At 38.6% G+C, this 27774-nt stretch overlaps 1 protein-coding gene across 1 annotated transcript in view; it reads left to right on the top strand.

The window, feature by feature from the left end:
• LOC131220131 (receptor-like protein 13) overlaps positions 1–27774 on the top strand; it is a 66223-nt gene that overhangs the window by 15817 nt on the left and 22632 nt on the right. Inside the window, exon 4 of the mRNA XM_058215102.1 lies at positions 5687–5761. Coding sequence (XP_058071085.1) covers positions 5687–5761 — 75 coding nt within the window. The remainder of the gene's footprint in view (positions 1–5686; positions 5762–27774) is intronic.

Below are 27774 nucleotides of genomic sequence, written 5' to 3'. Positions count from 1 at the left end.
CGCATGCGCGGAAGAAAGATTTGATACTCTAGCAGAGTATGTTAGACTATACACATATATGCATTTAGAGTTTACATGCAAGAAATATACTAATTTAAAACAAATTGTACAATTATTGGTTTCAGTTGAGATGTGTCATGAACCTAATATTATTCTAATTATATAATCTTCCTAACGGAATGATGAAAATCTATTAAATAATTAAAAATGAAAAATATTCAATGATCTCATTTTAGCAAGCGTCCAAGAATGGAAGGTTAGGATTATACAAAGAATCTGACTTCCACACTGTGAGTTTGGGACAATGGCTTCTACAGTCTAATCAGCTTAATTTAAGATAATCAGTTCAATGTAAACAATTTCTAAGGGTTGAGATGACTTTCTTTAACTGAGTTTCACATGGAGCTACCATATTCTCTATGTCAAATCCACTCCATACATTCAGATTGTCCCTTAGTGTTGGGCAAAAAATAAGTTCAATCCACAACTTAGGTGGGCCAGACAGCAAGAAACCATGGGGACAAGATAAACATAGGTTTGTCTAGTATATTCCATTTAACCCATTCATTAGATGCCCCTTAAAGGAATATTTCCATATTACAAAGGAAATATTAATTGTTAATTCCATACATCCTATGTCTGGATAGATAGGCACCACCCGATATTAAAGAGAATTTCTAAAAAGAATTTTATTTTGCCAAATATATGTTTTGAAAACAAACTTCGATTCTTTTGAGAATTGTTGTTGATAAGCAAACATAGAAATAATATTTCCTTTGCCAATTTCTGGAAAACAAGGTTTTTGGAAAGATACAATTTTTGAAAAATGCGTTTCGTGGAATTTTAAATAAGAACATATCTTTTTGTTATTTACAACTAAGGGTCTAACCTTTTAATATCAAGGTTTATAAAGCTCAGGTTTGACTATGAAAAAAAGTGCATGGAAGTGCTCATTGTTTGTGTTGAAGGCACAGTACGTTATGGTGTTGAATACTGTCATTGGTCCATGCCATTGCTCAAGAAGTCAATCAGTAAAAAAATAAAAGGAATTTTATAAAATAGAATCTTCCTTCTATAAAATAGTTTCTTTTTTTTTTGACATTTAGATTTTTATACATTTTTTTATTCAATTTTTCAGTATGCTACCTCGTTAGTCATGTTATTGTCATACTTTTTCCTTCCCTTCTTTTTATTTAAAGTTAGTTGAAAGAATATTTTTTCCTAAAATGATAAAAATAACCACCAATCAAAGAGATTGCTTCATAAGAATTAAATGAGTACCTAATTGTAAGTACGTGTTATTAAAAAAAAAAAAAAAAAAAAAGAAAAAATCTCTGCGGATGTCCCATGGGAGATACCATGATGTATCCACAAAGTCCATCCATTTTTCTAAATTATTTTAGGGCATGAGCCCAGAAATAGAAATGAGGCAAATTCAAATCTCAGGTGGGCCACGCCATTGAAAACAGTGTAATTCAATGGTCACCACTAAAAACTTTCTAATGCTCACCTTAAAGCCCATACAACATGTTGATTATGTCAAACAGACTGGATGAAGGCAAAAAAAAAAAAATATCAGCTTTATCCATAACTTTTATATTCCATAAGAAGTTTTTAATGGCAAGCGTTCATGGCCACTATCTTTATTTTTTTGGTTTTTTTGGTTTTTTTTGTAATTATTATTTTTATTATTTTTTAACATCGCCGCTATTTTCTATGGTGTGATACATTTAAGATTTAGATCTACCTCTTTTTTGCGTTCTTGCCAGAAAATGATATGTAAAAATGCATAGATATTGCGGATTAAACACATACAATATGGTAGAGCCCACCTACCTTATGCAATCCAGTTGAAGGTACAGCTTTGGTGACTTTGCCGCCATGCGGAATACCGTGAGAAGTTCATGTAGTACGGAAATGATGTGGGGCCGCAGGAATTCCCTACACAAATCTACTCTGTCCATCCATTTTTAAAGATCACATACAAGTACAGGAGTCTAAAGATTGGGCAGATCGAAAATTCATGTAGACCACGTCACATTAAACGATGGGAATGTAAATGTCCGCTGTTGAAACCTTTTTAGAGCATAGCATGAGTTTTATTTGTTATCCAAACGGTTCATAAGGTTGTTATTACTCAGAAAAATTGTAGACACAAATATCATCCTGATACAAAACTTCTGTGACCCTCACGAAGTTTCCATTGATGACATCCAATTCCTACTTTTTCAGATGGTGTGGTCCACAAAATTTTCGTATCTCACTGATTTTTCAGAATCTTGTTCTTTCCTTCTCTTGAAAAATTGATGGACGGAGTAGATTTGTTATGAATATCTTTATGGACCCCACACAGCTTCAAACTAGAGGAAGACCAGGGAGCACAGGTAACCTGAAACAAAATCTTTAATATCATGGTTAATGATTAATGAAATAGCTTAATGAAAACTTAATTAAAAAGGTGCAGGGATGTAAATAGAAAACTAATGAGGTAATATTTTTTCAAAATTAAAAATAAAAATAATAATAAAATGGTTAGGTATTTACATACACTTTGGTGATATAGGTATTTCTCCTGTCTGTGCCACGCTTTTCTCACATTGCTAGCAACTGACGTATTGACGTGGCACTTCTGTGGGCCCACCATGATACATTTGTTATATGGCCATACCATCAATCTAATTTGCAAGATCATTTTTGGGAATGAACCCTAAAGCCAAGCATATCCAAAGTTCAAGTCGACCACATCATAGAAATCAACGGCATAGAGACCTTCCAAGGGCCCACCGTGATATTTATTAGTCCCAAAGACACGGATGAAGGTACAACGTAAATATCAGCTCCATCCAAAACTTTTTCAGCTTTTTGTGGTGTGGTCCACTCAGCCCTGGATATCCTTCAATTTTGAGATCATGCCCAAAAATAAGTTAAACGAAATGGATTGGAGTGCAGATCCTCTGTTTCCTGGAGTCAGGAACTCCCTGACTCCAGCGTTTTCATTGGTCCACGTCACTGTAAGTGCCACATCACCGGTTTTTTTTTTAATATATTAAAAAAGTACATTTAATAAGAAGTATAACAGAAACATTAAACGAAAGCGGTTTGCATGCTGAGTAACTCGGTATGGTAAGTGTACTGGGTAAAGTCTATGGAGCCCACCATCATTCGTGCATTATATCAATTCCATCCATCTCTTTTATCATCTAATTTTAGGGTTTTACAACAAAAATTAATCATATCTAAAAATTAAGTGGACCACACCACCTAAAACAATGTGAATTGAATTCTACCATTGAAAAGTTTTTGGGGGCCCACAGAAGTTTTATATCAAGATGATATTTGTTTTTTCCATTCATCCAGGTCTTTGTGATCTTATGAACAGTTTAGATGAAAAAGAATCATTGCGGGCTTAGAAACATTTCAATGGTGAAAATCAATACTTCCACTATTTCCTTTGGTATGGTCTACTTGAGCTTTTGATATACTTCAGTTTTGGGCTCAACCCCTAAAATGATATGTAAAAACGGATGGACGGCATGGATAAACCACATGAATTCACAGTGGGCCCAACAGAGTTTACTCAATACGATAAGACTCGGTACGCAATCCGATTTCATGGGTCTGATGAGGACGCGGATTTCCTGCCAAAGCCTTTTGCAGTAAGATCCTACGCAAGGATTCCGGATGGGCTCATTGCGACGTTTGTAATAAATCCAACCCGTTCATCCATTTTTAGATATCATTTTAGGACATCATACCAAAACTAAGGTGTATACAAAACTCAAATGGGCCACACGAGAGGAAACAGTGGGGATTTAGTGTCCACCGTTGAAATATTTATATGGCCACAAAAGTTTTGCATCGGTCTAATATTTTGGTGTTTTCACTTCATCCTAGTAAAAATGACCTTATAAACAGTTTGGATGGCATATAAACATCAAGACGCCTAGGAAGGTTTCAACGGTAGGAATTTCTTTCTCCACTGTTTCATCTTGTATGGCCCAGTTGAGTTTTTGATCATCCTAATTTTTGGTTACATGTCTTAAAATGAGCTCTAAAAATGGATGAATGGATTGAAATTCTTATAAACATCATGGTGGACCCCACCATACATCCCAGTGCTGGAACTTCATGCAAAAGGCTTTTCCCAGTGAATCCGCGTCCACGGTTTCCATTGGAAACGGACTGGCTACTCCCCTGCCACTCGGTGCTATGTGGGCCCACCATGATGTATGTGTTTCATCCATGCCATCCATTTATTTTTCTAGATCATTTTATGGTCTGAGACCAAAAATGAGGTATAACCCAATCTCAAGTGGACCACATTACATGAAACAGTGTTGAATGAACGTTGACCCTAAAAAACTTTTTGGAGGCCATAAAAGTTTTGGATCAAGCCGATCTTTGTTTTTTCCCTTCATCTGGGTCTTTATGACCAAACCAACAGATTAAATGTCAAATAAACAATATGGTGGGCCTTAGGAGGACTTTAATGATGAATATCCAATCACCATTGTTTTCCTGTGGTGTGGTCCATATGAGATTTATATCCCTCTCATTTTTGGGATCAACCCCTAAAATTATATGTAAAAATAGATTAACGGAATGGATGAAACAAATACATCATGGTGGGGCCCACAAAGCACCAACCACCACCACCACCGGACTAATGGTAAGGGGAGTAGCCAATCCGCTTTCGTTTCCATTTGGGATTCAGCGCCACATTGAGTAGTGAGACTTGCTACTGAAGTGGTGTCACCTATTTATATGGGTCTCACTATGATGTATGTTTTGTATCCACACCATCCATCCATTTGGAGAGATCATTTTAGGGCATGAGCCAAAGAATGAATCAGATCCAAAACTCGAGTGGACCCCACCACAAAAAAACAGTGGAGAGAGTTACGCCCACCATTTATTATGACTGAATCCAATCCAAACCTCATCACTTTGTTTATTGAACCCCGTCACTTTGTACTGCAACTCCGTCACTTTATCTACTGAACTCCGTCACTTTGTACTGCAACTCCGTTACTTTGTCTAGTGAACCCCGTCACTTTGTACTGCAATCCCGTCACTTTGTCTACTGAACCCTGTCACTTTGTACTGCAACCCGTCACTTTGTCTATTGCAAACACATCACTTTGTCTATTGAACCCTGTCACTTCGTACTGCAACCTCATCACTTTGTCAAGTGTAGCCAGGCACGGTGTAATGCAACCTCGTCACTTTGTCTATTGAACCCCGTCACTTTGTCTAGTGAACCCCGTTACTTTGTACTGCAATCCCGTTACTTTGTCTATTGAACTCCGTCACTTTGTACTGCAACATCGTCACTTTGTCTATTGTACCCCGTCACTTTGTTCTACAACTTCTTCACTTTGTCTACTAAACCCCGTCACTTTGTGTTGCAATCTCGTCACTTTGTCTACTGAACCCTGCCATTTTGTAATGCAACCTCGTCACTTTGGGCATACTCTCCTCCCTCAAGAGCCTTGATCGAAGTGGGAATAATTTGGAAGATTTCTTCCGGTCAAAAGGTAAGTTGATTAACTGTAAAGAATTAAGCCAAGATTGATAATATTAGTTTAGATAATATTTTGAACTTTATTTAGTGGTCATGCCTCACTTACTTCTCCAAATTCCTACTCTAATGTTATTTTTTAAAAAATTGTTTAAATCTTGATAGAATTGGCCAACTTGAGCAAACTAGAGGTTTTGGATTTGGGAGGTAATCGACTCAATGGTTCCCTATTTCTGCAAGGTAAGAGCACTTGGATCTTTTCTGGAGTTGAGTGTCTTTCACATGCACCTCAAAATGGCATTTGGAAATTCACATTCTGAGATGCTTTTCATGACATTATTCTTGCCACCACTAGTAGGAAAATATATTACATCTTTGTGTGATAATATTCTTTAACTTTGAAAATGATGATTGTACCTTTCTACGGAGGATTTTGATAACAATTTACCCTCCTAGCAACGATTTTTGCTCTCGTTATCCTTAATGAAGATGTGTTAAAGCAGGACACGAGGGGCGTGCAACCTTCTTACATGTTGCTTGTGTAACTCAAAACTCTGTGGGGCCCACCACATATTCCTATGGAATCCACTCCCTTGGATGTGAGCCCGAAAGTGAGACAGATCCAAAACTAAGGTGGGCCATGCCACAAGAAACGGTGGGTGATTTAACACCCGTCGTCAACTTCCTTGGGGCCATAGAAGTTTTGGATCAGAATGATATTATTGTTTTTCCTACATCCTAATGGAAGTCACCTTATGAATGGGCTGGATGGAATATAAGGGATCAGCATGGGCCTCAGGAAGGTTTTAGTGGTCGGTGTTTCCATTCTCGTGTGTTGTTTTCTGTGGTGTAGCTCACTTGAATTTTAGATCTGCCACATTTTTGGAATTACATCTTATCCTGACCTTGCGAAACTGATGGACGGAGTAGATGTTAGTTGGCCAACATGGTGGGGCCCTACAGAGCTTTGGGCTGCACCGGCTCCTTGTAAAAAAGGATTGGCCAGAACTCACGTGTCAAAGCAGGGCAGCTGTTCTCTCGCTGCGTGCACGGACATACCTTGCCTTGTAACCAAAGGTTACATGGGACGTGGATTTCCTCGGAAAGCCTTTAGCTGGTAGTTGGTACACTAGGTGGGGCCTACTGTAATGTTTTCATGAAATTCACGTTATTCATCTATTTTGCTAACTTATTTTACGACATGTGACTAATACGAGGCGTATCCAAAACTCAAGTCAGCCACAGGAGAGGATACCCGGGGAAAAAAATGACTACCCTTAAAACTTTCCTGAGCTCTACCTTGATGTTTATGTTCCATCCAAACCATTTATGAGGTCATTATCACTGGGATGAAGTGAAAAGGCAAAAGTCCTACCCTGATACAAATCTTTTTGGCCATTTGATTATTGCAATGGTGTTCATTATTTCCCCTTGTTACCTCTAGTGTGGCCACTTGAGTTTTGGACCCACCTCATTTTTTAGTTAATATCTTAAAATGATATTATCTTAATTTCTAAAATAATATATATAAAAATAGATGGGCAGGATGAATTTCTCACAAACATCATGGTAGGGTCCCCTAGAATCCCTTGAACTTTATGCGAAATCCTTTCAGAAAATCCACCTCTTATGGGAATCATGTAACCCAAGCCTTGTGGTGTTCATTGTAACGTGTGTTTTGCATCCACTTCATCCATCCATTTCGTTGGTTCATTTTAGGACATGGATATCCAAAATTGAAGTAGGCCACTTGATGTACAGCAGGTTGCGGATACTAAACATCGAAGACCATTCAATGACATCGAAACCATTTGATGCCATCGAGCAACATTCGATGCCATCGAATAGTGCTCAATCCTATCGAGAATTTTTGAATTTTCTCTAGTACGTCGCTGGATTAACTAGGCACTTTTTCGATGACATTGAAGGATATGTTCGATGTCATTGAAGATGGATCGATGCAATTGAAGGAGATCCAATTTTCATGTCGTGTCTCTAGACTGATTGGGTATTTGTTTGATACCATCAACATGACTTCGATGCCATCGAAGGATAAGTTTTGATGACATCGAACGAATTCACGCAGATTTTCATAGAGTTGTGATTTTGTGGGATTTATTTCTTATTTCAATTGTAATTCTTCTAAAGGCTTTATATTAGGGTGTAATCAGAATTAGGAGGTATTCTAGGGCTTCTAATTCGCCCAAAGGATTTCAAGGGTGTAGCAAGGGTTTGATTCAAGGTTGTTCAGATCGGGAAAGCTCTTGTCTCTTGTAATTTCTGTTTTTTATAGTGATCATCTGTCACTTTGTGCCGTGGTTTTTTCCCGTAAGGGTTTTTCCATGTTAAATCGTTGTGTTCTCTTTGTTCTTGCTTGGTGCAATTGGATCACTTCTCTAGATACATCTTTGTGTGCTTCCACAGTCCCCCAACAAGTGGTATTAGAGCTAATGTTGGGGTGCAGGCTTAGATATGGAAGGAGGAGTATCAATGGCTAGAAATTCAAAGTTCAACATCGAGAAGTACTCAGGTAAAAAGAGGTTTGACTTATGGAAGGTTAACATAATTAACCTTTTAACTAAGCAAGGTGAAGATGAGGCTTTGGAGGAGCGACATGCATCTATAGATGATGATGAATGGAGGATTCTGGATAAGAAAGGAAAATCCTTAATTCGATTGTGCCTAACAAATGAGGTTCTCTACAATGTCATGAGGGAGAAAGCTACAATGGAGCTGTGGCCGAAATTAGAAAACGTTTATGCGAAGAAGTCCCTTAAAAATTGCCTACTCTTGAAGTTGCAGTTGTTCAACTTCAGGATGGCAGAGGATGGAGATGTGGAGACCCACATCAGTAATTTTAATAAGTTGATTTGCAAATTGCTAGACGTAAAAGAAGTGGTCAAAGATGAAGATCAGGCATATATTTTGATGAATCCTCTTCTAGCATCGTATGAGGCTTTCAGGGACTCTTTGTGCACCAGTAATACGTTCCTGAGTGTGGACACCGTTATCTCAGCCCTTCAGGGAAAGGCCAAGATAAATAAAAATGGTAGCATGAGGGCCTTTACTGATGCATTGCTTATGAGGGGCAGAAATACTAAGTGAGATACATGATCTTCTCAATTGATATCCAATTCCAAGGGAAAGGGCAATGGAAAGTTAAAGTGTTGGAACTGTGGGATGTCAGGGCACATGAAGAAGGATTGTACAAATCCTAAATCGAAGAAAGAAAACTCAAAGGCTTCTTTCATGGAGGACAACACTGCCACGTTTGATGAAAAGACAAGTGGAGGTGATGTGTTGTTAGTGTATATAATCAGACACTTATACGATGATCGTAGAGATGAGTGGATCCTTGACACAGGGAGTTCATTTCACATGACTCCTCATCGAAGTTGGTTCACCAGTTATAGAGAGTACGATGGTGGACATGTGTTTATGAGTAATGATAATGCCTGTAACGTCGTGGCTGTTGGTACAGTGCGCATCAAGATGTTTGATGGGATGGAGTGTGCCTTGACTGAGGTGACGCACGTTCCTTGCTTGAAGAAGAATTTGATTTCTCTCAATGCACTCGAAGCAGGTGTAAGTTCAACGGTTTTAATGGTGTCCTCAAAGTTTTAAAGGGGGCACTCGGGGTTATGAGGGCACAGAGGCATGATAATCTTTACATGTTGATTGGGAGCACTTCAATAGGTGGAGCTGCATGAGTTATAGTGTATTCCATGTTTGCACGTATGTGACGTCTATGTCTGGGCCACATGAGTGAGAGGGGCATGAAGGTACTCTCTGATCGTTATTTAATTTTAAAATTTAAAAGTTATGATTTAAATATATGTGAGCATTGTATATATGGTAAACAATCTAAGTTATCTTTTAAATCTGAAAAACACGTATGTAAGGGAGTGCTTGATTATGTGGACTCTGATGTATGAGGGTTGTCGCCTGTGATTTTTGATGGAGGGTCGTCATGGTTTGTCACATTCATCGACGACTACTTCCGGAAAATTTAGGTTTATTTCATGAAGCATAAATTCGGGATTTTCACCAAATTCATGTAATGGATGGCCATGGTGGAAAAACAGTCAGGCAGAAGTTAAAGATATTAAGGAAAGATAATGGCAGTGAGTTTACTTCGGGAGAATTTAATCAATTTTGTAAAGATTGAGGGATTATATGGTACAACACAATGCGCCACACACCCGAGAAAAATGGTGTGGTTGAGCAGATGAATCGGACTCTTTTGTAGAGAGCTCAATGCATGATTAGTAATGCTAGGTTGAGCAAGGACTTATGGACTGATGCCATTAACACGGCCTATTATTTGGTGAACCAGTCTCCTTCTATGGCTATTGAATGTAAAATTCCAGAGGAAGTATTGAGTGGCCATAAAGTGAACTACTCAAATTTATGTATATTTGGTTGTGGGGCTTAATCTCATGTACCGTCAATTGAGAGAGATAAGATAGAACAAAAAACTAAAAAGTATATCTTTGTTTACTATAGTGGTGGTGTGAAGAGCTCCGTATTTCGGCGAGATACAGGGAAAATCATCACTAGCCATAACGTTAAGTTCGACAAAAGCTCCCTATTCCGCAAGAATGGTAAGGAGTAACAAGAACCAAAGAGGTTGGTTGTGGATGTTCATATTGACACAGAAAATACTCAGACTGAGACAGATGCATAGATAGTAGTATGGGAAGAGGTGGAGCAACCACCTAGGAGAAATCCACCATGAGATCGCAGATTATTAGCAAGATACATGGACGACTCTAATATCACATATGCCCTTATTACAAATAGATTTGTCTACTCTTCAAGAGGCTCTTAACGAGCCTGATGTAGAAAAGTGAAAGGCAGCAATGGACAATGTGATGGACTCCTTCTACAAGAACAACACATGAGAGCTGGTAGAGCTACCAGTGAGCTGAAAAGCAAATGGATGCAAGTGGTTATTCAGAAGAAAACAGGATGAATACAAAGCGAGACTAGTAGTGAAGGTTATGCTTAGAGAGAATGAATTGACTTCACAGAGATATTCGCACCGGTGGTTAAGCAAGTGTCTATCAGATTCGTATTGGCACTAGTTGCCTAATACGATCAGGAGCTGTAACAGATGGATGTGAAGACTGCATTCTAGCATGTGGAATTGGAAGAGTAGATCTACATGAAGCAACCAAAAGGTACAAAGTTAGATGGGCAGAGAATAAGATTTACAGGTTAATGAGGTCGTTGTACGACCTGAAGTAATCGCCTAGGCAATGGTACAAAAAAAATGATTCTTTCATGTTGAGTCAGAAATTTACTAGGAGTGAATACGATCGCTGTGTCTATTATAAGACACCAAGTGATGGCAAGTTCATCATCCTAGTATTGTATGTTGATGATATGTTGATCGCCAGTTATAACATGACTAAAATCGATGTACTGAAGACTCAATATCAGGGACATTCGAAATAAAAAATCTGAAGGCAGCAAGATATTCATAGAAACAAGAAGAGGAGCAAAGTTTAGTTATCTCAGGCAGATTACCTTGAGAAGGAATTGATCAAGTATGGGATGGATAAAGCAAAGTAGGTTAGCATTCTTCACACAACTCACTTCAAGCTTTCCTTGGAATAATGTCTTAAATTAAATGAGAAAAAGCATGTTATGTATCATGTACTTTATTCGAATGTTATAGGTACTATAATGTATGCCATGGTTTGTACGAGACCCAATATTTCATGGGCAGTTAATGTTGTGAAATGACTACATTGGGAAGTGGTAAAATAATTACTTCGATATATTCGAAGTATAAAAGACTACATCTTAACTTTTGAAAAGACTTTGGCGAAGTTGGTAGGGTATGTGGATTCAGATTATGCAGGTAATGTTAATTCTAGAAAGCCACTGGATTAGAATGTGTCCTGCTTTGGTTACTCGTGATGTAAAGCATGCTAATGTGCCACGTGGAGGAGTCGGACACCATGCATGCCACATGAAATCTCTATAACCGGCTTATAATTCCTGGAGCAGATTAGGCACGGCCTTGACCGTGGCTTGTCCATTAAATTTTTGCACTCCGTGAATGAAAAAAATTAAGCAAATTTAAATCTCAAATAAGCCATATCATATAAAACAATTATGCTTATTGGGGGGAAAATGAAACGACCCGTAAAATGAAACAACTCTACAACCAGCACCCACCGTACTAATGGGTAAAATTACTTGCGAGATACATACTGGCAAAGAAAGTCCGACCACAAAATAGGTCGGTATAGTCATAGGTCCACATGACTACTAAACGATCTATTAGGTAAGCTGGCACAACTATATGTCGTCTATAGGTCGACTATAGGTTGGCAGGAACATAGGTCTGCTATTGGTCGGCCATAGCTCGGTACAGTCCTCGACAAAGTCGGCAGTCGGTATTAACCTCGAGGGAATGTTGATCTGTCGAGAACTCGGGTGAATGCCGATCTGTCAAACAGCTCCGTATTACCTACCTCTAAGGCGTCATCCGCCTTTGCCGACCAACCTTGTCCCGAGCAACTGACCTGAAGATCTCCTGAACGGCCCGAAGATCTCTCCCAAGATCTTCGGAGGATAAGATCGGATCTCGAGGATCTTGGACGCCAAAATCCTACTAGGATTCTGTCCCTGCCAAAGCATAAGTGACCGTGCCCTACACCACTGCCTCATCCCATCTATAAATAAGAAGATCCCCAAAGGGGAGAGGTACGCACAATCTCTAGCCCTATACACTCGACACACAACTAGACCCGAATTCTTGACTTTGGCATCGAAGGGTTCCCTATCCTAACAAAGGAGTCCTTTGTTCGTGTTCTATGAAGGTACCCAGGGCTCAAGGGAGGGTTCGTTCAAAACCAAGATCAACGCTTTAAGGCGTCGTATACAGAAGCGCTTTAGAGTCGTTTCTGCTTTACCATAAACAACTATGATGACTAAAAGGAAGAAGAAAACCCCGTCTCCCGATTGCGGCCAACCTCACACCACCCCCGAAGCGGCACGATAGTCATCGAGCTCTTCCTCCTAACATCAGGCTGATTCCAGTCCTGGGAGGTAAGGACAGCGATCCCATGTTAAGGGAGATCGATTGAACTCCCTCGAACAGCAGGTCAAAATGCTGAACAACAACATGAACTCCATGAAGCAGCTGTTGGAATAGCTATAGCCTCAGCATCTACCGAGAGCTACTAGGGAGGATGAGCAAACAGGCCATATCCCTCCCAGGTATCTGGGACTACAGCTCTGCCCGCTTCTAACCTATGCCATGAGCTGGACAAAAAGAAGCGCGGAAAAGCCCGGATCGAGGCTACTGCTGAAAGCGACGAACCCTGGGAGGCTGAGCTTAAAGATCTGTGAGATCAGATCAAAGACATGCAACAGGCCTACCGAACTACTGCGCCGACTCCAATGGAGGCCATTACGAAGGAAGTCGATCCTCCATTCACCACCAATATAATGAAGGCATGAATATCGAGCAGATTCCATCTGCCTTAGATAACTCCGTTCTCAAGGAGTACTGACCCTTTGGAACACATGAAGTCTTTCAAAGTCTGCATGGAGTTCCATGACGCATCTGACGCAGTCATGTGCCAAGCTTTCTTTTAACCTTGACTGGAGCCACCCAACTATGGTTCAAGCAGTTAAAGCCAAACTCCATTACCTCGTTCTCTCAACTAAGCCAAGTCTTCATAACGAACTTCATCAAGAGGAAGAAAAAGCTCAAACCATACTCCCATCTCTTTCACGCCGTCTAGAGAGACGACGATCTACTAAAAGACTACATTAAGCGCTTCAATTTAGAAGCATTATAAGTTCAAAAGCACTTTGAAGAACTTGCCCTAGCCGCGATTATGGGAGGGATGAGAGATCAGCAGTTTCTCTCCTCGCTGGACAAAAGTCTGCCGACAACGATGGCCAACCTATCAAACAAGTCGCAGAAATATGTCTGTAAGACCCGTATCCTAGTCCGTACTGTTCCATTGACTCCCGCGATCCTTCCCATCGAATTTCAGCAACCTACGACTTATAATCGATGTCTGCGCATGACCCGACAGTAAGTTTAAAACGTTCACTCCTCTCAATAAGACGCTCGAACAAGTCTTGATGGAAATTCAGGACAAGCATATGCTCAGATAGCCGGGCAAGCTGAAATCCGACTTTAATAAGAGTAAAAATAAAGTCTTTTTTATCGAGATCACGGTCATTTGACGAATGATTGTTTTGACATCAAGCAAGAGATAGAGGCTCTCATTCGCAGCTGGCACCTTGGGGAGTATGTCAGCCATCGAGGAGATCAAGCTACCTCGAAGGACAAATAGCCCATCAACAATGAGCCAACCGGAGAGATCCGCACCATCTTCAGAGGTCAGGCAATTAAGGAGATTCGAACCGAGCTCGGAGAGCCCACATAAGGAGCATCGAACACTCTGACTTTGATCTACAAATCCCCACTGTCAGCAGACCTTTGAAAGAACAAAAAGTAAAAACCTGTAACCTGACCTTCACTGAAAAACCGCCCAAGGAGTCCACCATTCGTATGACGACGCACTTGTGGTTTCAATGAGCATAGCCAACTGAAAGGTATTATGAATTCTTGTGGATACCAGATTGTCAGTAGACATCCTCTTCGCACAAGCGTTCGATGAAATAGGAGTTTGGTCGATCTAAACTTCGACCCATCAAAACTCATTTGCTAGGTTTCTCAGGTGGTAGGGTCATGCCTGAAGGGTCAATTCAACTCTAGCTTACTGCCGGAGACAGAGCAACTATAAAGATTGACTTCCTGGTAGTGGATTGTCACCATCCGTCTACAATGCAATCCTCGGTCGACCATCACTTAACACATTACGAGCTATGGTCTTAACCTACCACTGCCATGAAATTCTCGACCAGAAAGGTGTCGAAACAATGAAAGGGGATCAACACGAAGCTCGATAGTGCTACACAATGGCACTAAGGGCTTAGCACCAGGCGATGACCATCGTATATTTGGACCCTTGAGAAGAGACTGAGGAAAGAGGTTTGCCTATGGAGGACCTTGTTCTCATTCCACAAAATGATTCCGATCCATTTAGGGCCAGTCTAGATTGGGTCACCCTAAAAGGGCGAGCTCTCGATCCCTAGAGGGGGTGAATAGGACTATGCCAAAATAAAAAATTAAATGCAAAAATTAAATGCAGATAGCTAAAACAAATAACAACCTCAATTGCAATAATATTGAGAGGTTGATACAAACGTTGTTCAAAGGATAACCTTACACCAAAAACCAAAGTTTATGGTAGGACTACTTGATTCTTGAATTCAGTAAGGATCAAAAACTCAAACTAATATAAGTAGCAATTGAAACAAATCTAGCTATTACAACATTCAACCCACATAAATCACATACATCATCATCATCACCATCCAAACTCCAAAAATTATAGTGGTTCAGTGTGTATGCCAACTGTTCTAAAACAACCACACCTACTCCACTCCCAATAATCACAACTCACGTAATATTGACTTTCACTATGAAAGAAGGTTTTCCAAGGTTCACCTTAAAACCTTTACAATTATGTTTTCAATGGTCTACCACAATTAAAAAGCCCACGCTGAAATTTTTTGGCTATCTTAGTTAAAACCATAATAGAGATTTTCTGGAAATCTCAACAACCAAAAGCTGTAATTCAAAATACCGATCTGTAGATTCTCTTTGATTGTAGCCTGGAAGAACCGCTTCTTGATAATGAAGAAGTCTAAAGTTCAATCACTCAAATGGAAGGGTTCTAGGTCTAAATGATTTTTAAATTAAATTAACCTTGGGCTACTTTGATTTAATTTCTTGGATCTCAAAAACGGTAGAACATAATTCTCTTTTATCAAATCAAAATGAAGTAGCAAAAGATCAAGAAATTAAAAATCAAAAAGCTATAAAAAGAATCTTAAATTACTGTATAGTAGCTTAATAATCACGGAAACTTATCTCTTATAATGGTTGCTTGAATTGGATTGGAATGAATGAAAATAGCTAAGAAAAGTCCTCTATTTATATGTTGAAAAACGGTTCCCTCGACTGGTCTAAGGTCAGCCTCAACTGGTCCTGAGAGCAACCAAATTTCAAAAATTCTTGCGCAATCGGATAAAATTGACCCTCAACTGGTCAATTGGGGCTCAAAATATTTGCTGGAGTTCGAGTCGAGCCCTTCTCAATTGGTCAAGCCAGTCTCCATGGCCGGTTGAGAAGGGTGCTCAGCTGGTCGAAGACCTACCAGAAAAATATGAAATTTTGAATATAAACCTGGATTGGTCAAGAAAAACCCTGGACAGGTCGAGCCAATGTTTGGACTAGTCGATCATTGACTAGGACTACTTGAAGCAAAGCTTATAAAAAGCACAATGACCTATTTTAAATATGTAATATGAATGACCTAATCCTAAGGTCTTTCTAGGGTCAATTATACCTCAAATGTTGAACATTGAACTTGTCTCTTTGGTAGATCCGGTAGATCTTGCATTTGAAGTAAAACTTGAACTTGGTCTAGAACTTGAACATATACTTGAACTTGGTCTTGAACTTTGTCTTAGACTTCGAACTTAATCACGAACTTGATCATGTACTTGAGCTTGTTCTTTTGACTTTTAAATGTACTTGAGCTTGTTCTTTTGACTTGAGTTTGAAGTTTGAATTTGAAGTAGCATTTGAGGTTGATGTTGTACTTGAAGTTGATGTATGACTTGAAGGTGAACTTTCCATCACTTGAAGAAGTCCATCATACCTAAACAGTTTGTCACTCCAAAATTTGACAATACAAGGTACTTGATATACAACATAGCACTTAAACTATAGCACTTATAATCTCCCCTTTGTCAAATTTGTGACAAAACCATCTTACATAATACACAAGTTTACAAACATCATAACTCCACTTCATAACATATCTTGCAACAAAAATACTCCCCTTCAATCTACTCCCCTCAATCTGAGCTTGGCGACTTGTAGAGTACTGTATTCCATACATTCCATTCCAAACAATATACAACTCTACACCATACACCATATAATCTCATGAATACAACACAGAACTACAAAATTCTCCCCCTTTTGTCACAACTTGACAAAGGAAGATAAATAATAGAGCGCAAACATAGCTGAGATTATGATAATAACAGAGAGTAGTAGAAAAAGAGGTAAAGTTAAGAGCATAATTAAGAAGAGTATCAATATCAGCAAGTTATACATAACAAGTCCAAAAAGCTAAAGTTAAAGTTAAACATTAATACATGAAATAGTTCTTGAACTTGAACTTGATCTTAAAGTAAAACTTGAACACGAACATTAACTTAAACATAACTTGAACACGAACATGAAATTGATGTAGGACTTGATGGTGAACTTTCCATCACTTGAAGGTGAACTTTCCATCTCTTGAAGAAGTCCATCTTACCAAGGTGGTTTGTCACTACAAAATTTGACAATACAGGGTGCTTGATATAGATTATAACACTTACAATCTCCCCCTTTGTCGAATTTGTGACAAAACCAACTTTACAATTATACAGAATATGCACAAGAGAGGCATTATCAGGTGGCATAACCACATTGTAATGTATGGCAAGTGTGGTCATCAAATAAGCAAATGGGATATAGCTATGACCTGGATGAAGATGAAACTGAATTATAAAGTAGCAGATCAACGATGGAAGACAAATAGGCATACCAATCACGATGGAATGAATAATACGAACCATAAATTATGTCAACTTAGCTTTGTTGCCGGATCGAGGATAGACATTTGAAATAAAGATGCGATGCAACACTCTGTATTTGGGCAATATTTGGTTGGCTCGGAGTGCATTTCCTACATTCCATTCCGAGTCCATATTACACAATATACGGGTTAGAGAATGTTTTTTCGACTCAGTTATCCTTTTGGTAGGGTCGGAATTGGAATGCAATCGTCATTTATATTCACATCCAATAATCCCGAAATCAAGTAACGATCGAATTTGAATGTACCTTCTCTAAAAATAATTGTGAAGGTTGAATCATCAAGGGATACATCACTAATACATGCGTACATCCCTTGTGTAATGGAGCGGTATGCCGGTCCGCCCTAATTTAATATATTTTCCCATCCTATAGTGATAAGGAGGGGAACAATATGAAATTCGGCAAGATGATTGGCATTTACCGTCCGCTCAATAATGATATTGTGATGACGAAGATCCCTCACGTATTTGGGGTCTTCTTCAGATGGGCTAAGGGTTTACACCTGGATCGGTGTGGTTCGAGGAGAAGAAGCTCTAGTAGCTTTTTTCTTAGATCTTCCTTCCATTTCAATAATAAAAGAAAGAAATGCAACAAAGGAAGTAAATATTTCAAACCCAACAGATTTTTAACAAGAAAACCTTAGCAACCACTAGGAAAGATCAAATAAATTCAAGAATCAAGCAATGTAAGACTCAAGGAACCCAAATATGAAAGGAAATCGAAAATGGAGCACTTACCAAGTACTAATCGAAGATGGGTTCAACGGGTTAGAGAAGGGGCAAGTGAGGAAGATGAGAAAAATAGTGAAAAATGTATTTTTCCCATTCATAAAGGGCCTCCAACCGCGCGACTCGACTGGTCGAGTACATGCTCGACCAATCGAGCCACGACTAGTCGAGTAGGTGCTTGACCGGTCGTGCGACCTTCAAAAATTAATTTTTTATTTAATTTTATTTAAAATTATTTGCATAAAAATATATATATAAATAAAGCATGCAAACAATTCAATTCGAATTATACATGCCAATATCCATTTTCAACTTCAAAAACCTATTCCTGTCAAGTGGCTTAGTAAATATGTTCGTAAGCTGATATTTCGTTTGAACATATTCCAATGAAATGATTTTCTCTTCTACTACTTCCCGAATATAGTGATATCGAATGTCAATATGTTTGGTACAGGAATGTTAGATGAGATTTTTAGAAATGTTTATTACGCTAGAGTTATCACAATACAATATCATTGTATCTTGCGCAATACCGTAATCATTGAGCATTCTTTTCATCCACACAAGTTGGGTACAAGCATTTCCAGTTGCATATATTTAGCTTCAGCTGTGGATAATGATACTGAACTCTGTTTCTTACTATGACAGGAAACTAAATAATTTCCAACATAAAAACATCCACCACTAGTAGATTTTCTATCATCTATGTTCCTAGCCCAGTCAGCATCCGTGTAACCAGCTAATTAAACATTAATATCATGCGGATATCAGAGGCCTAGATTAGCCGTACTTACGACATATCTAATAATGCGCTTGACAATAATAAGATGAGATTCCTTAGGATCTGATTGATATCTAGCACAGATACCTACACTGAATGCTATATCAGGTCGTCTCGCAGTTAAGTATAACAAACTACCGATCATACTATGATATAACCATGGATCTACACGTTTGCCTGTTGCATCCTTAGAAAGCTTAAGAGTCGTACTCATAGGAGTATCAAATTTTTTACCACTCTCAAATCCAAATTTCTTAACTAGGTTTAAAATATACTTGGTTTAAGAAATGAAGATATCTTCTTCTAATTGTTTAACTTGTAAACCAAGAAAGTAGTTCAATTCTCCTACCATACTCATTTCAAACTTGGATTTCATCAACTCTGCAAACTCAATGGACATGTTAGAGCAAGTAGAACCATAAATAATATCATCAACGTAGATCTGTATTATTTGTATGTGTTCATTGTATTTTTTAACAAAAAGAGTTTTATCAACACTCCCCATAAAAAAATTATGATTTCGTAAGAACTTAGTCAATTTCTCATACCTAGCACTGGGAGCTTGTTTCAAACCATAAAGTGCCTTTTTAAGGCGATACACATGATTAGTATGTTTAGGGCCCTCAAAACCCTTATGTTGTTCAACATAAACTTCTTCATGTAAATCACCATTTAGAAATGCACTTTTAACATTCATTTGATAGATTTTAAACTTTTTGAAATATGCAATGGATATGAATAATCTGTTGGATTCAAGACGAGCTACTAGGGCAAAGGTTTCATCAAATTTAACTCCTTCTATCTGAGTGTACCCTTGTACAACCAGTCTAGCCTTGTTTCTTATTATATTCCCTAACTCATCAAATTTATTTTTGAAAATCCACTAGGTCCCAATTATATGTTTATCAGTTGGTCTTGGAACCAAATACCACACATCATTCCTGACAAATTGATTCAGTTCATCTTGCATGGCAACTATCAAATTTTCATCAATGAGTGCCTCTTTCACGTTGGTTAGTTCAATTTGGGAAGTAAAGCACACATAATTACATATGGTTTCCAATTATTTTCGAGTACGTACACCAGTGAGAAGGTTGCCTAGGATTTAATCAGTAGGATGATCATTGACTGATCGTAGTTTAATGTCGTTTTGACAAGATGAGGAGTCAGGTTTATCAATTAGAGTGACTTCATCATCTTCTGAACTAGATGTTGGTGTGTTCAGGTGATCATCAATCACAACATTTATAGACTCCTGAATAACACCAATCCTTTTATTAAGAACTCGGTATGCTCGACTATTCAAAGCATAACCTAAGAATATCCCTTCATCACTCTTAGTGTCGAACTTCCCTAAATTCTGTTGGTCTCGTAAAATATAGCACTTACTTCCAAAATTTTAAAAGTATTTAACTGTGGGTTTCTTATTAAACTACAATTCATAAGCTGTTTTATCTTTATATTTTATAATGTAAACACTGTTTATGATATGACATGCAATATTAACAGCTTCAGCCCATAAAATTTTAGGTAACTTCAGGCTATTTAACATTACATTGGCCATCTCTTGTAGCACTCTATTTTTTCTTTCAACAACCCCATTTTGTTGAGGTCCGATCCATGATCGCTTCGGATCTTAACAACATTCATTTCTTTTTCAGTCTGAATACGCTTGAGTATTCTTTTGACTTCATCGAGAGTTTCAGATTTTTCTCTCATGAATGCAACTCAAGTAAATCTGGTAAAGTCATCTACAATTACCAAGAAATACTTCTTACCACCTCTACTCTCTGTTCTGGTTGGTCAAACAAGATCCGTGTGGAGAAGTTCAAGAGGTTTGGATGTGGTAGAGGAGTTCACTTTCTTGTGACTACTCATTTATTTTCCAATCTTACATGCGCCACATATTTTATCCATTTTCTTCAATTTGGGTAAACCTCTAATAAGATTGGCTTTGCTCAATCTATACAAATTTCGGTAGTTCATATATCTAAGGCATTTGTGCCATAATTCATTAGCATCAGTTTGGACCATGTAACAAGATAATTTAGATGAGCAAGATTCATTCATAATATAGCAATTCTCAAATGTTTAACGGCCATTTAATATCACACAACCTTTCTCATTTGAGATCTCACATCCTTGATTTGTAAATTTAATATTATGCTTGTTATCGCAGATTTGAGATACACTCAAAAGATTGTGCTTAAGACCTTTTACAAATAAAATATTTTCAAAAGGAGGAAGGTTAGAAATATGAGTCGTACCTTGGCCAATTATCTTGCAGTTGCTTCCATCACCAAAAGTGACTGAGCCATCAGTCATTTCTTTATAATTGATGAACAAATCTTTGTCACCTGTCATGTGTCTTAAGCAACAACTATCTATGTACCACTTTAATTGACTCGAAGCCTTGAAGGCGATGTGCACAACCAGACGAGCAACCTAAGAAACCCATTTCATTGTAGTTTTGGGTTTTGGTGCACTGTTGGTTTTTCTTCGCTTGTAATTACTATTAACTCTCACATTAGAGTTAGATTTGAGAAGCTCCTTGAGCAAATCCATAATTTTTTCAGCTAAAGGATTATAGGATTGTTTTCTAAAGCTGACATTATTAGTATTGACTTTAGGTGCTTGAAAAGTCTTTACATTTCTAGAGTTGTTTTGGTTATTAAATTTCAAGTCCTTTCCTTTTGAGTTAGAGGATTCTCCTTTAACAAATGTAGGAGATACACTTTTGTTTTTCAGAGGCATGTATTTGTCATAGCCCAGACCCGATCTGTCTCCACATGTTCTGGATGCGGTTAATAACTTTTCAAGTTTAGGGTCTCCATGGGCATACCTCCATGTATCCTTTGAACTCAATAGGGAAGAAACTTCACGTTTTTGTTTCTCATTTTCTGTTCTTAAAATTTCCAGTTCAAATGTTTTGAAATTCAAATCACATTTATCTTTTTCAAAACAATCAGAAATATGAGATTTTTCTAATATTGAATTTTCACAATCCTCTTTTAATTTCAAAAATTTTTCTTTTTGAAGTTTAAGCTTGACAGCAATCTTACAACTCTCCCTATATAGGGCATTATAGGCATCCTGAAGATCATCTTCATTATTATTCTCAGGGTCACTCCTTTGAGATTCAGATGTATCGCAACTATCAAAGGAAGTGACTCTGGCTAAAGTCATTAAAGCCTTGACTTCATTTGAAGTTTCAGGTTTTGATTCATCCAACTCAGAAGAAGCTTCAGAGCTGGATGATTCATCCCATGTGGCTAACATGCCTTGTCGCCTTGGTTTGTCCCTCTTTGGACACTTATTTGTCAAATGCTCATATTCATGGCAGTTGAAACACTGACCATCTTTTAGAGATTTTTAATTTTTAGATTTACCCATTTTCTTCTCAGAGGGTTTTTGAAAATCAACTCTTTCCTTACATTTAAAAATCTTATAAAAAAATTTCGCAAGTAAAGCCATATCATCCTCTGAGTTTTCACAATCAGAATTAACATTACTATCATGAGAAGTAGATTTGGATGATTTAAGAGCTATAGACTTACCCTTTGGAGCTTTGAAATTTAACTCGTATGTTTGAAGTGAACCAACAAGTTCCTCAACCTTTATGTGATCTGCGTCTCTAAGTTCCTGAATGGCAGTCAACTTGGAATTAAATCTCTTAGGAAGTGATCGCAATATTTTTACACAGACTTTGTTCTCTGGGATACCATCTCCAAGACCCCACATAGAGTTGACTATGTCATTTAGTTTTGTATAGAAGTCCATGAAAGACTTATTTTCTTCCATACGAATTTTCTCAAACCTAGTGGTGAGGATCTGAACTTTAGACTTTTTTACAATGGATGTACCTCGTGTGTCATTTCAAGAATGTCCCAGGTTTGTTTAGCAGTATCACAAGAAATGATTCTTTTGAATTTATCAGGTGATAGTGCACAAGTGATTGCATTTAAAGCCCTAGCATTCGCACTGTTCTCATTCTTTTGAAGAGTAGTCCACATATAAAACAGTGTTTCCTTTAGGGACTTGGTTCCATCACTGCCTAGAACTTCAGACATTTGTGGATTCTATCTAGTCACTATGGCTTGCCACATGCTTTTATCAATGGATTTCAAAAATATCCTCATCCTGGCTTTCCAATAAGCATAGTTGGAGCCATCAAATGGTGGTGGCCTAGTAACAGATAGGCTATCAAAATTTGACATACTGGAAGCTCTAGATCGATAAGCTCAGGAAATAAATCCAATAGAATGAGCCAATCAGCTCTGATACCACTTGAAAAGGGGTGAGCTCTCAGTCCTAGAGGGCAGGTGAATAGGACTATGCCAAATAAAAACAAAAGCAGAATATAAATGCAAATAGCTTAAATAAATAGCAACCTCAAACGCACTAGTCTTGAGAGGTTGATACAAATTTCATTCAAAGGATTACCCATAGTTTATGGTAGGACAACCTGATTTCTTGAACTTCGGTAAGGTTAAAAAACTCAAACTAAAGCAAGAAGCAATAGAAAAGAATCTAACTATTACAACATTCAACACATGTACATGAAAGAGATACAAGCATTCAACACACACACATCACATAAAACATCCACCATAACTCCAAGAATTATAGTGGTTCGGTGTGTACACCAACTGTTCGCAAACAGCCACACCTACTCCACTCCCAATAATCACAACCCGCGTGATATTGGCTTTCATTATGAAAGAAGGTTTTCCAAGGTTCACCTTAAAACCTTTACAATTGTGTTTTTAATGGGCTATCACAATTAAAAACCCCACACTGAGATTTTCTAGCAATCTTACAAACCACAATAGAGATTTTTTGGTAATCTCACCAAACTAAGAAACAGAAAAATGATAATACTTAGCTGTAGATTCTCTTCTAATGTAGCCCAGTAGAACCGCTTCATTGAAGAAAAAGATGGCCAATGTTCAATCACTCAAATGGGAGGGTTCTAGGTTTCAATGATTTTTAAATTAATCCAACCTTGGGCTAGTTTGATTCAATTTCTTGGATCTCAAAAAGGGTTATAGCAGAATTCCCTTTTTATAAAATCAGAATGAAGCAACAAGAGATCAAGAAATTGGTAATCAAAAAGCTATATAAAAAGAAACTAAAATTACCATATAATAGCTTAACAAATTGGGGACCTTTCTCACTAAGTGGTAGCTTGATTTGGTTTAAAAATAATGAAAAAAAGGTGAGAAAAGACCACTATTTATAGGCTGAAAATCGGTTCACTCGACTGGTCAAAGGTCTACCTCGACTGGTGCTATGAGCAACCAAATTTCAAAAATTCTGGTGCGATCAGATAAAACTGACACTCGACTGGTCGAGTGGCTAGCTCAACTAGTTGAGTGGCCTGCTCGACTAGTCGAGCAAGGTACATGACTAGTCGAGTGGGGCTCAAATTAGAGTTCGATTCGAGCCCTGCTTGACTGGTCGAGCCAGTCTCCATGACCGGTTGATCAGGGTGCTCGACTGGTTGAGGACCTACCAGAAAAATTTAAAATTTTGAATTAAAACCTGGACTGTTTGAACAATGACTAGGACTAGTCGAAGTAAAGCCTAAATTAGGTGAATATGAGAGAATAATAGTAAATTTAATTAATTAAAACTTATAAAATTCAAATGTGGGAAACTATGGTGCCAAGGATCCACTTGTAGAGATCCTGGAGATATCTATGTTTGATTCATGAACACAACTGGATTTAGAGTCCCATCTTCATCCAATTGGAGGATATAACATTAAAAATCAAATCTGAACTTCCTTTGATCTAGTTTTCAAGAGATGAGAAATATGAGAATTAGAATGGATTCCATCACAAAACCATGCTTATAAGACAAAGCAGACAATAGAATTTAACCAATTCACAACCAATCTGAGAGATGTATGAATGTTAGGAAGGATTCCATCATCCAACCATGTCCAAGGGACGATGGTGAACAACAGGACTTCCTAGCTTCTTAATCATAATAATGAAAAAGAAATACTCAAAGCTATCGCAGATCTATTGTAATTTAAGTCACAACAAACCATTAAAAACTAAAGGCATTCCTTAAAATCAAACTACAATCAAAATCATTTTAAGAATCAAAAGGCATAAACTAAAAGTCTCCCATCACACTACAAGCTTCACCTCTTAGCCCTATCTAAGAGGCTTAGCTTGACATAGTCATGCTAATGTCTCTGAAAAGGAAAGACATAAAGACATAAAGAAAGAAGAAAACGAAGAAATAACTCGAGCCTGAGTCGTCCATGCCCTCTCTCTCTCTCTCTCTCTCTCTCTCTCACGTCAGTTCTTCGTTCTCCGGCCTTCACAGCGTGGGTTTTATAGACTACAGTCCTTGCGAGAGAAGTTTCTGGTTCGGGTGGAAACCGGTCGTTCCGCACTCGGTTTGCGCACAGGGTTGCGTAACTGGCATGTGGGTGGGCCTGAATCACACGTCTATCGTAACTTTTGATCTGATCAGTCCATTGGAGGTTCTTTATTTGCTGAAGGGCCATCAGATGGACATCCTCGATCGTCCACCGAATCCCGTTCTTGGTCCCATCGTTTGATGTTTAATCAGCTCGTTGATCCCCTGTTTTAGAGGCAAATTGGTTCCGACCCCTGGCTGCATCGGCTCTATCCCTTGAGCGTCCCTGATCCTCATTAGTTGACCCCTGGCCCACTAAATCGGTGGTCCGATCACGCTGATTATGCACCGCACTGCGAACGTGTTATTTGGGTCATAACGTGTTTAACGCAGTGGAACCGACTCCCTGATTTTCCGCTTTCTTGATGCATGTATAATAGCGCAATTCCAAAAAGGGACAACGTCCCTTTGGTCGGTTCTGGATGTCCAAGCATATGGACGGTGTATTTTGTTCGGACATTGACTCACAGTGGCCCACAACTCCTCTAAACAGATGTTGTCCCTTAATCTTGTAATGCAGAGGCCCTCCTTCGGTTGAGAACTGTGTGTTCGTACGTGCACCCCAACGTGTGATCTTTTGAGGGTTCGGTAGACCCTCGCATGATGGACGCTTTAGATCATCCACGTGGGTCACGATGGTGGCCCACAGTGCCTCCGAAAAGGATGATGTGCGTCCGGTTGCGGTAGGAGAAGGAAAAGGGGAATTTCTGTTTTTGTGGGTGGGAGTCGTGTCAAGGGTCTGTGACCGACTCAAAGATCTGTCGCGTGACTCGTGTGAGTTATGTACACGCACCATGTCGGGTGGGGTCTACTTGGCCTTTTTGAGAAATCTAATCCATCCATCCATTCTTTCATCTAATTTAAAGGGTCGAGCCCAAGTTTGAAGCATATCCAGAGATCAAGTGGGCCCCAAATCGTTGATATGATGGGCTAATTTGTCCGTTGGGCCACTTTCACAAGGATCTAATGACTGAATTTCGACGTGTATGGTTAATTTAGGGTCCTCAGACCAGATATAAAGTTTCAAGCCAAACAGATGGTGGGACTCCGGTGATCTTGCATTCTGGACGATTTTTAGGCCTCTTTAACGTGAATTGCTTGATTTTCTCGGATCTTTGGCATATAAATTCTTCGATCTCGGTCTCTTGGGGTCCATCCCTTGCCTTGGTGATTTTTGAGCATTAAATCCATGCATTTAGCATTATTTTCAGTCCACACTCATAAATTCACTTTGCAACACAAACACGATTAAAATAGGATGTTAAACAATATCATGTTCACAAAATCAAGTAATAATTGAGGTCTAATATGCAATATTCGACCCTCAACACTAGTGCCTGGACTAGTCGAACATTGACTAAGACTATTCAAAGTAAAGCTTTTAATAAGCACAATGACCCATATTAAATATGCAACATGAATGACCTAAACCTAAGGTCTTTCTAGGGTCATTTATACCTCAAATGTTGAACATTGAACTTGTAACTTTGGTAAATCCGGTAGATCTTCTTCTTAAAGTACTTGAAGCTTGAACATTTGAAGTAGCACAAGTGTACTTGAACTTGGTCTTGAACTTTGAATTAGCACTCGAACTTGGTCTCGAACTTGATCATGTACTTGAGCTTGTTCTTTTGACTTTTAAATGTACTTGAGCTTGTTCTTTTGACTTGAGTTTGAAGTAGTAAGTTGAAGTAGCATTTGATGTTGATGTTGCACTTGAAGTTGATGTAGGACTTGAAGGTGAACTTTTCATCACTTAAAGAAGTCCATCATTCCAAAGTGGTTTGTTACTACAAAATTTGACAATACAAGGTGCTTGCCATACAACATAGCACTTTCGTCCTTAACAGCCCCACTACGGGACAAGATAATAGCTCTCCTTCGACGCTATGCGGACGTCTTCACATGGTCTCACGAAGACATGCCCGACATTGACTCCAAGGTCATCGTGCACCGACTAAACATCGACCCATAGCACCGACCAATTCGATAAAAGCGCCGTGCGCTCGGTCCTGAAAGATACGCAGTGATCGACAAAGAAGTTAGCAAACTCCTCAAGGCTGGGTTCATCAAGGAGGTCTATTATCCAGACTGGATAGCCAACATCATGTTGGTGAAGAAAGCAAATGAAAAATGGCGGGTCTGTGTGGACTATACAAATTTGAACAAATCCTGTCCTAAAGACAGCTTTCCGCTCCCCCGAATTGACCAACTGGTCGACAGCACGACTAGGCACAAGCTACTAAGTTTCATAGACGCATACTCTGGTTATAACCAAATTGTAATGCATCTGCATGATAAAACAAAAACCGCATTTGTCACCGAGAAAGGGCTTTACTGTTACTGAGTCATGCCTTTTGGGTTGAAAAATGTAGATGCCACTTATCAGCGACTTGTTAACAAAATGACAACCTAACAGATTGGGCGAACGATGGAGATCTACGTAGAGGACATGCTCGTCAAGAGCATCAAGGATACGGATCACACTTCTGACCTCGAAGAAATGTTTCTCGTTCTTTAAAAAATCAGATGAAGTTGGAAC

This window comes from Magnolia sinica, chromosome 12 (genome assembly GCF_029962835.1).
Source record: "Magnolia sinica isolate HGM2019 chromosome 12, MsV1, whole genome shotgun sequence".
NCBI classification, from domain to species: domain Eukaryota; kingdom Viridiplantae; phylum Streptophyta; class Magnoliopsida; order Magnoliales; family Magnoliaceae; genus Magnolia; species Magnolia sinica.
This window is presented reverse-complemented; position numbering and strand designations above follow the sequence as displayed.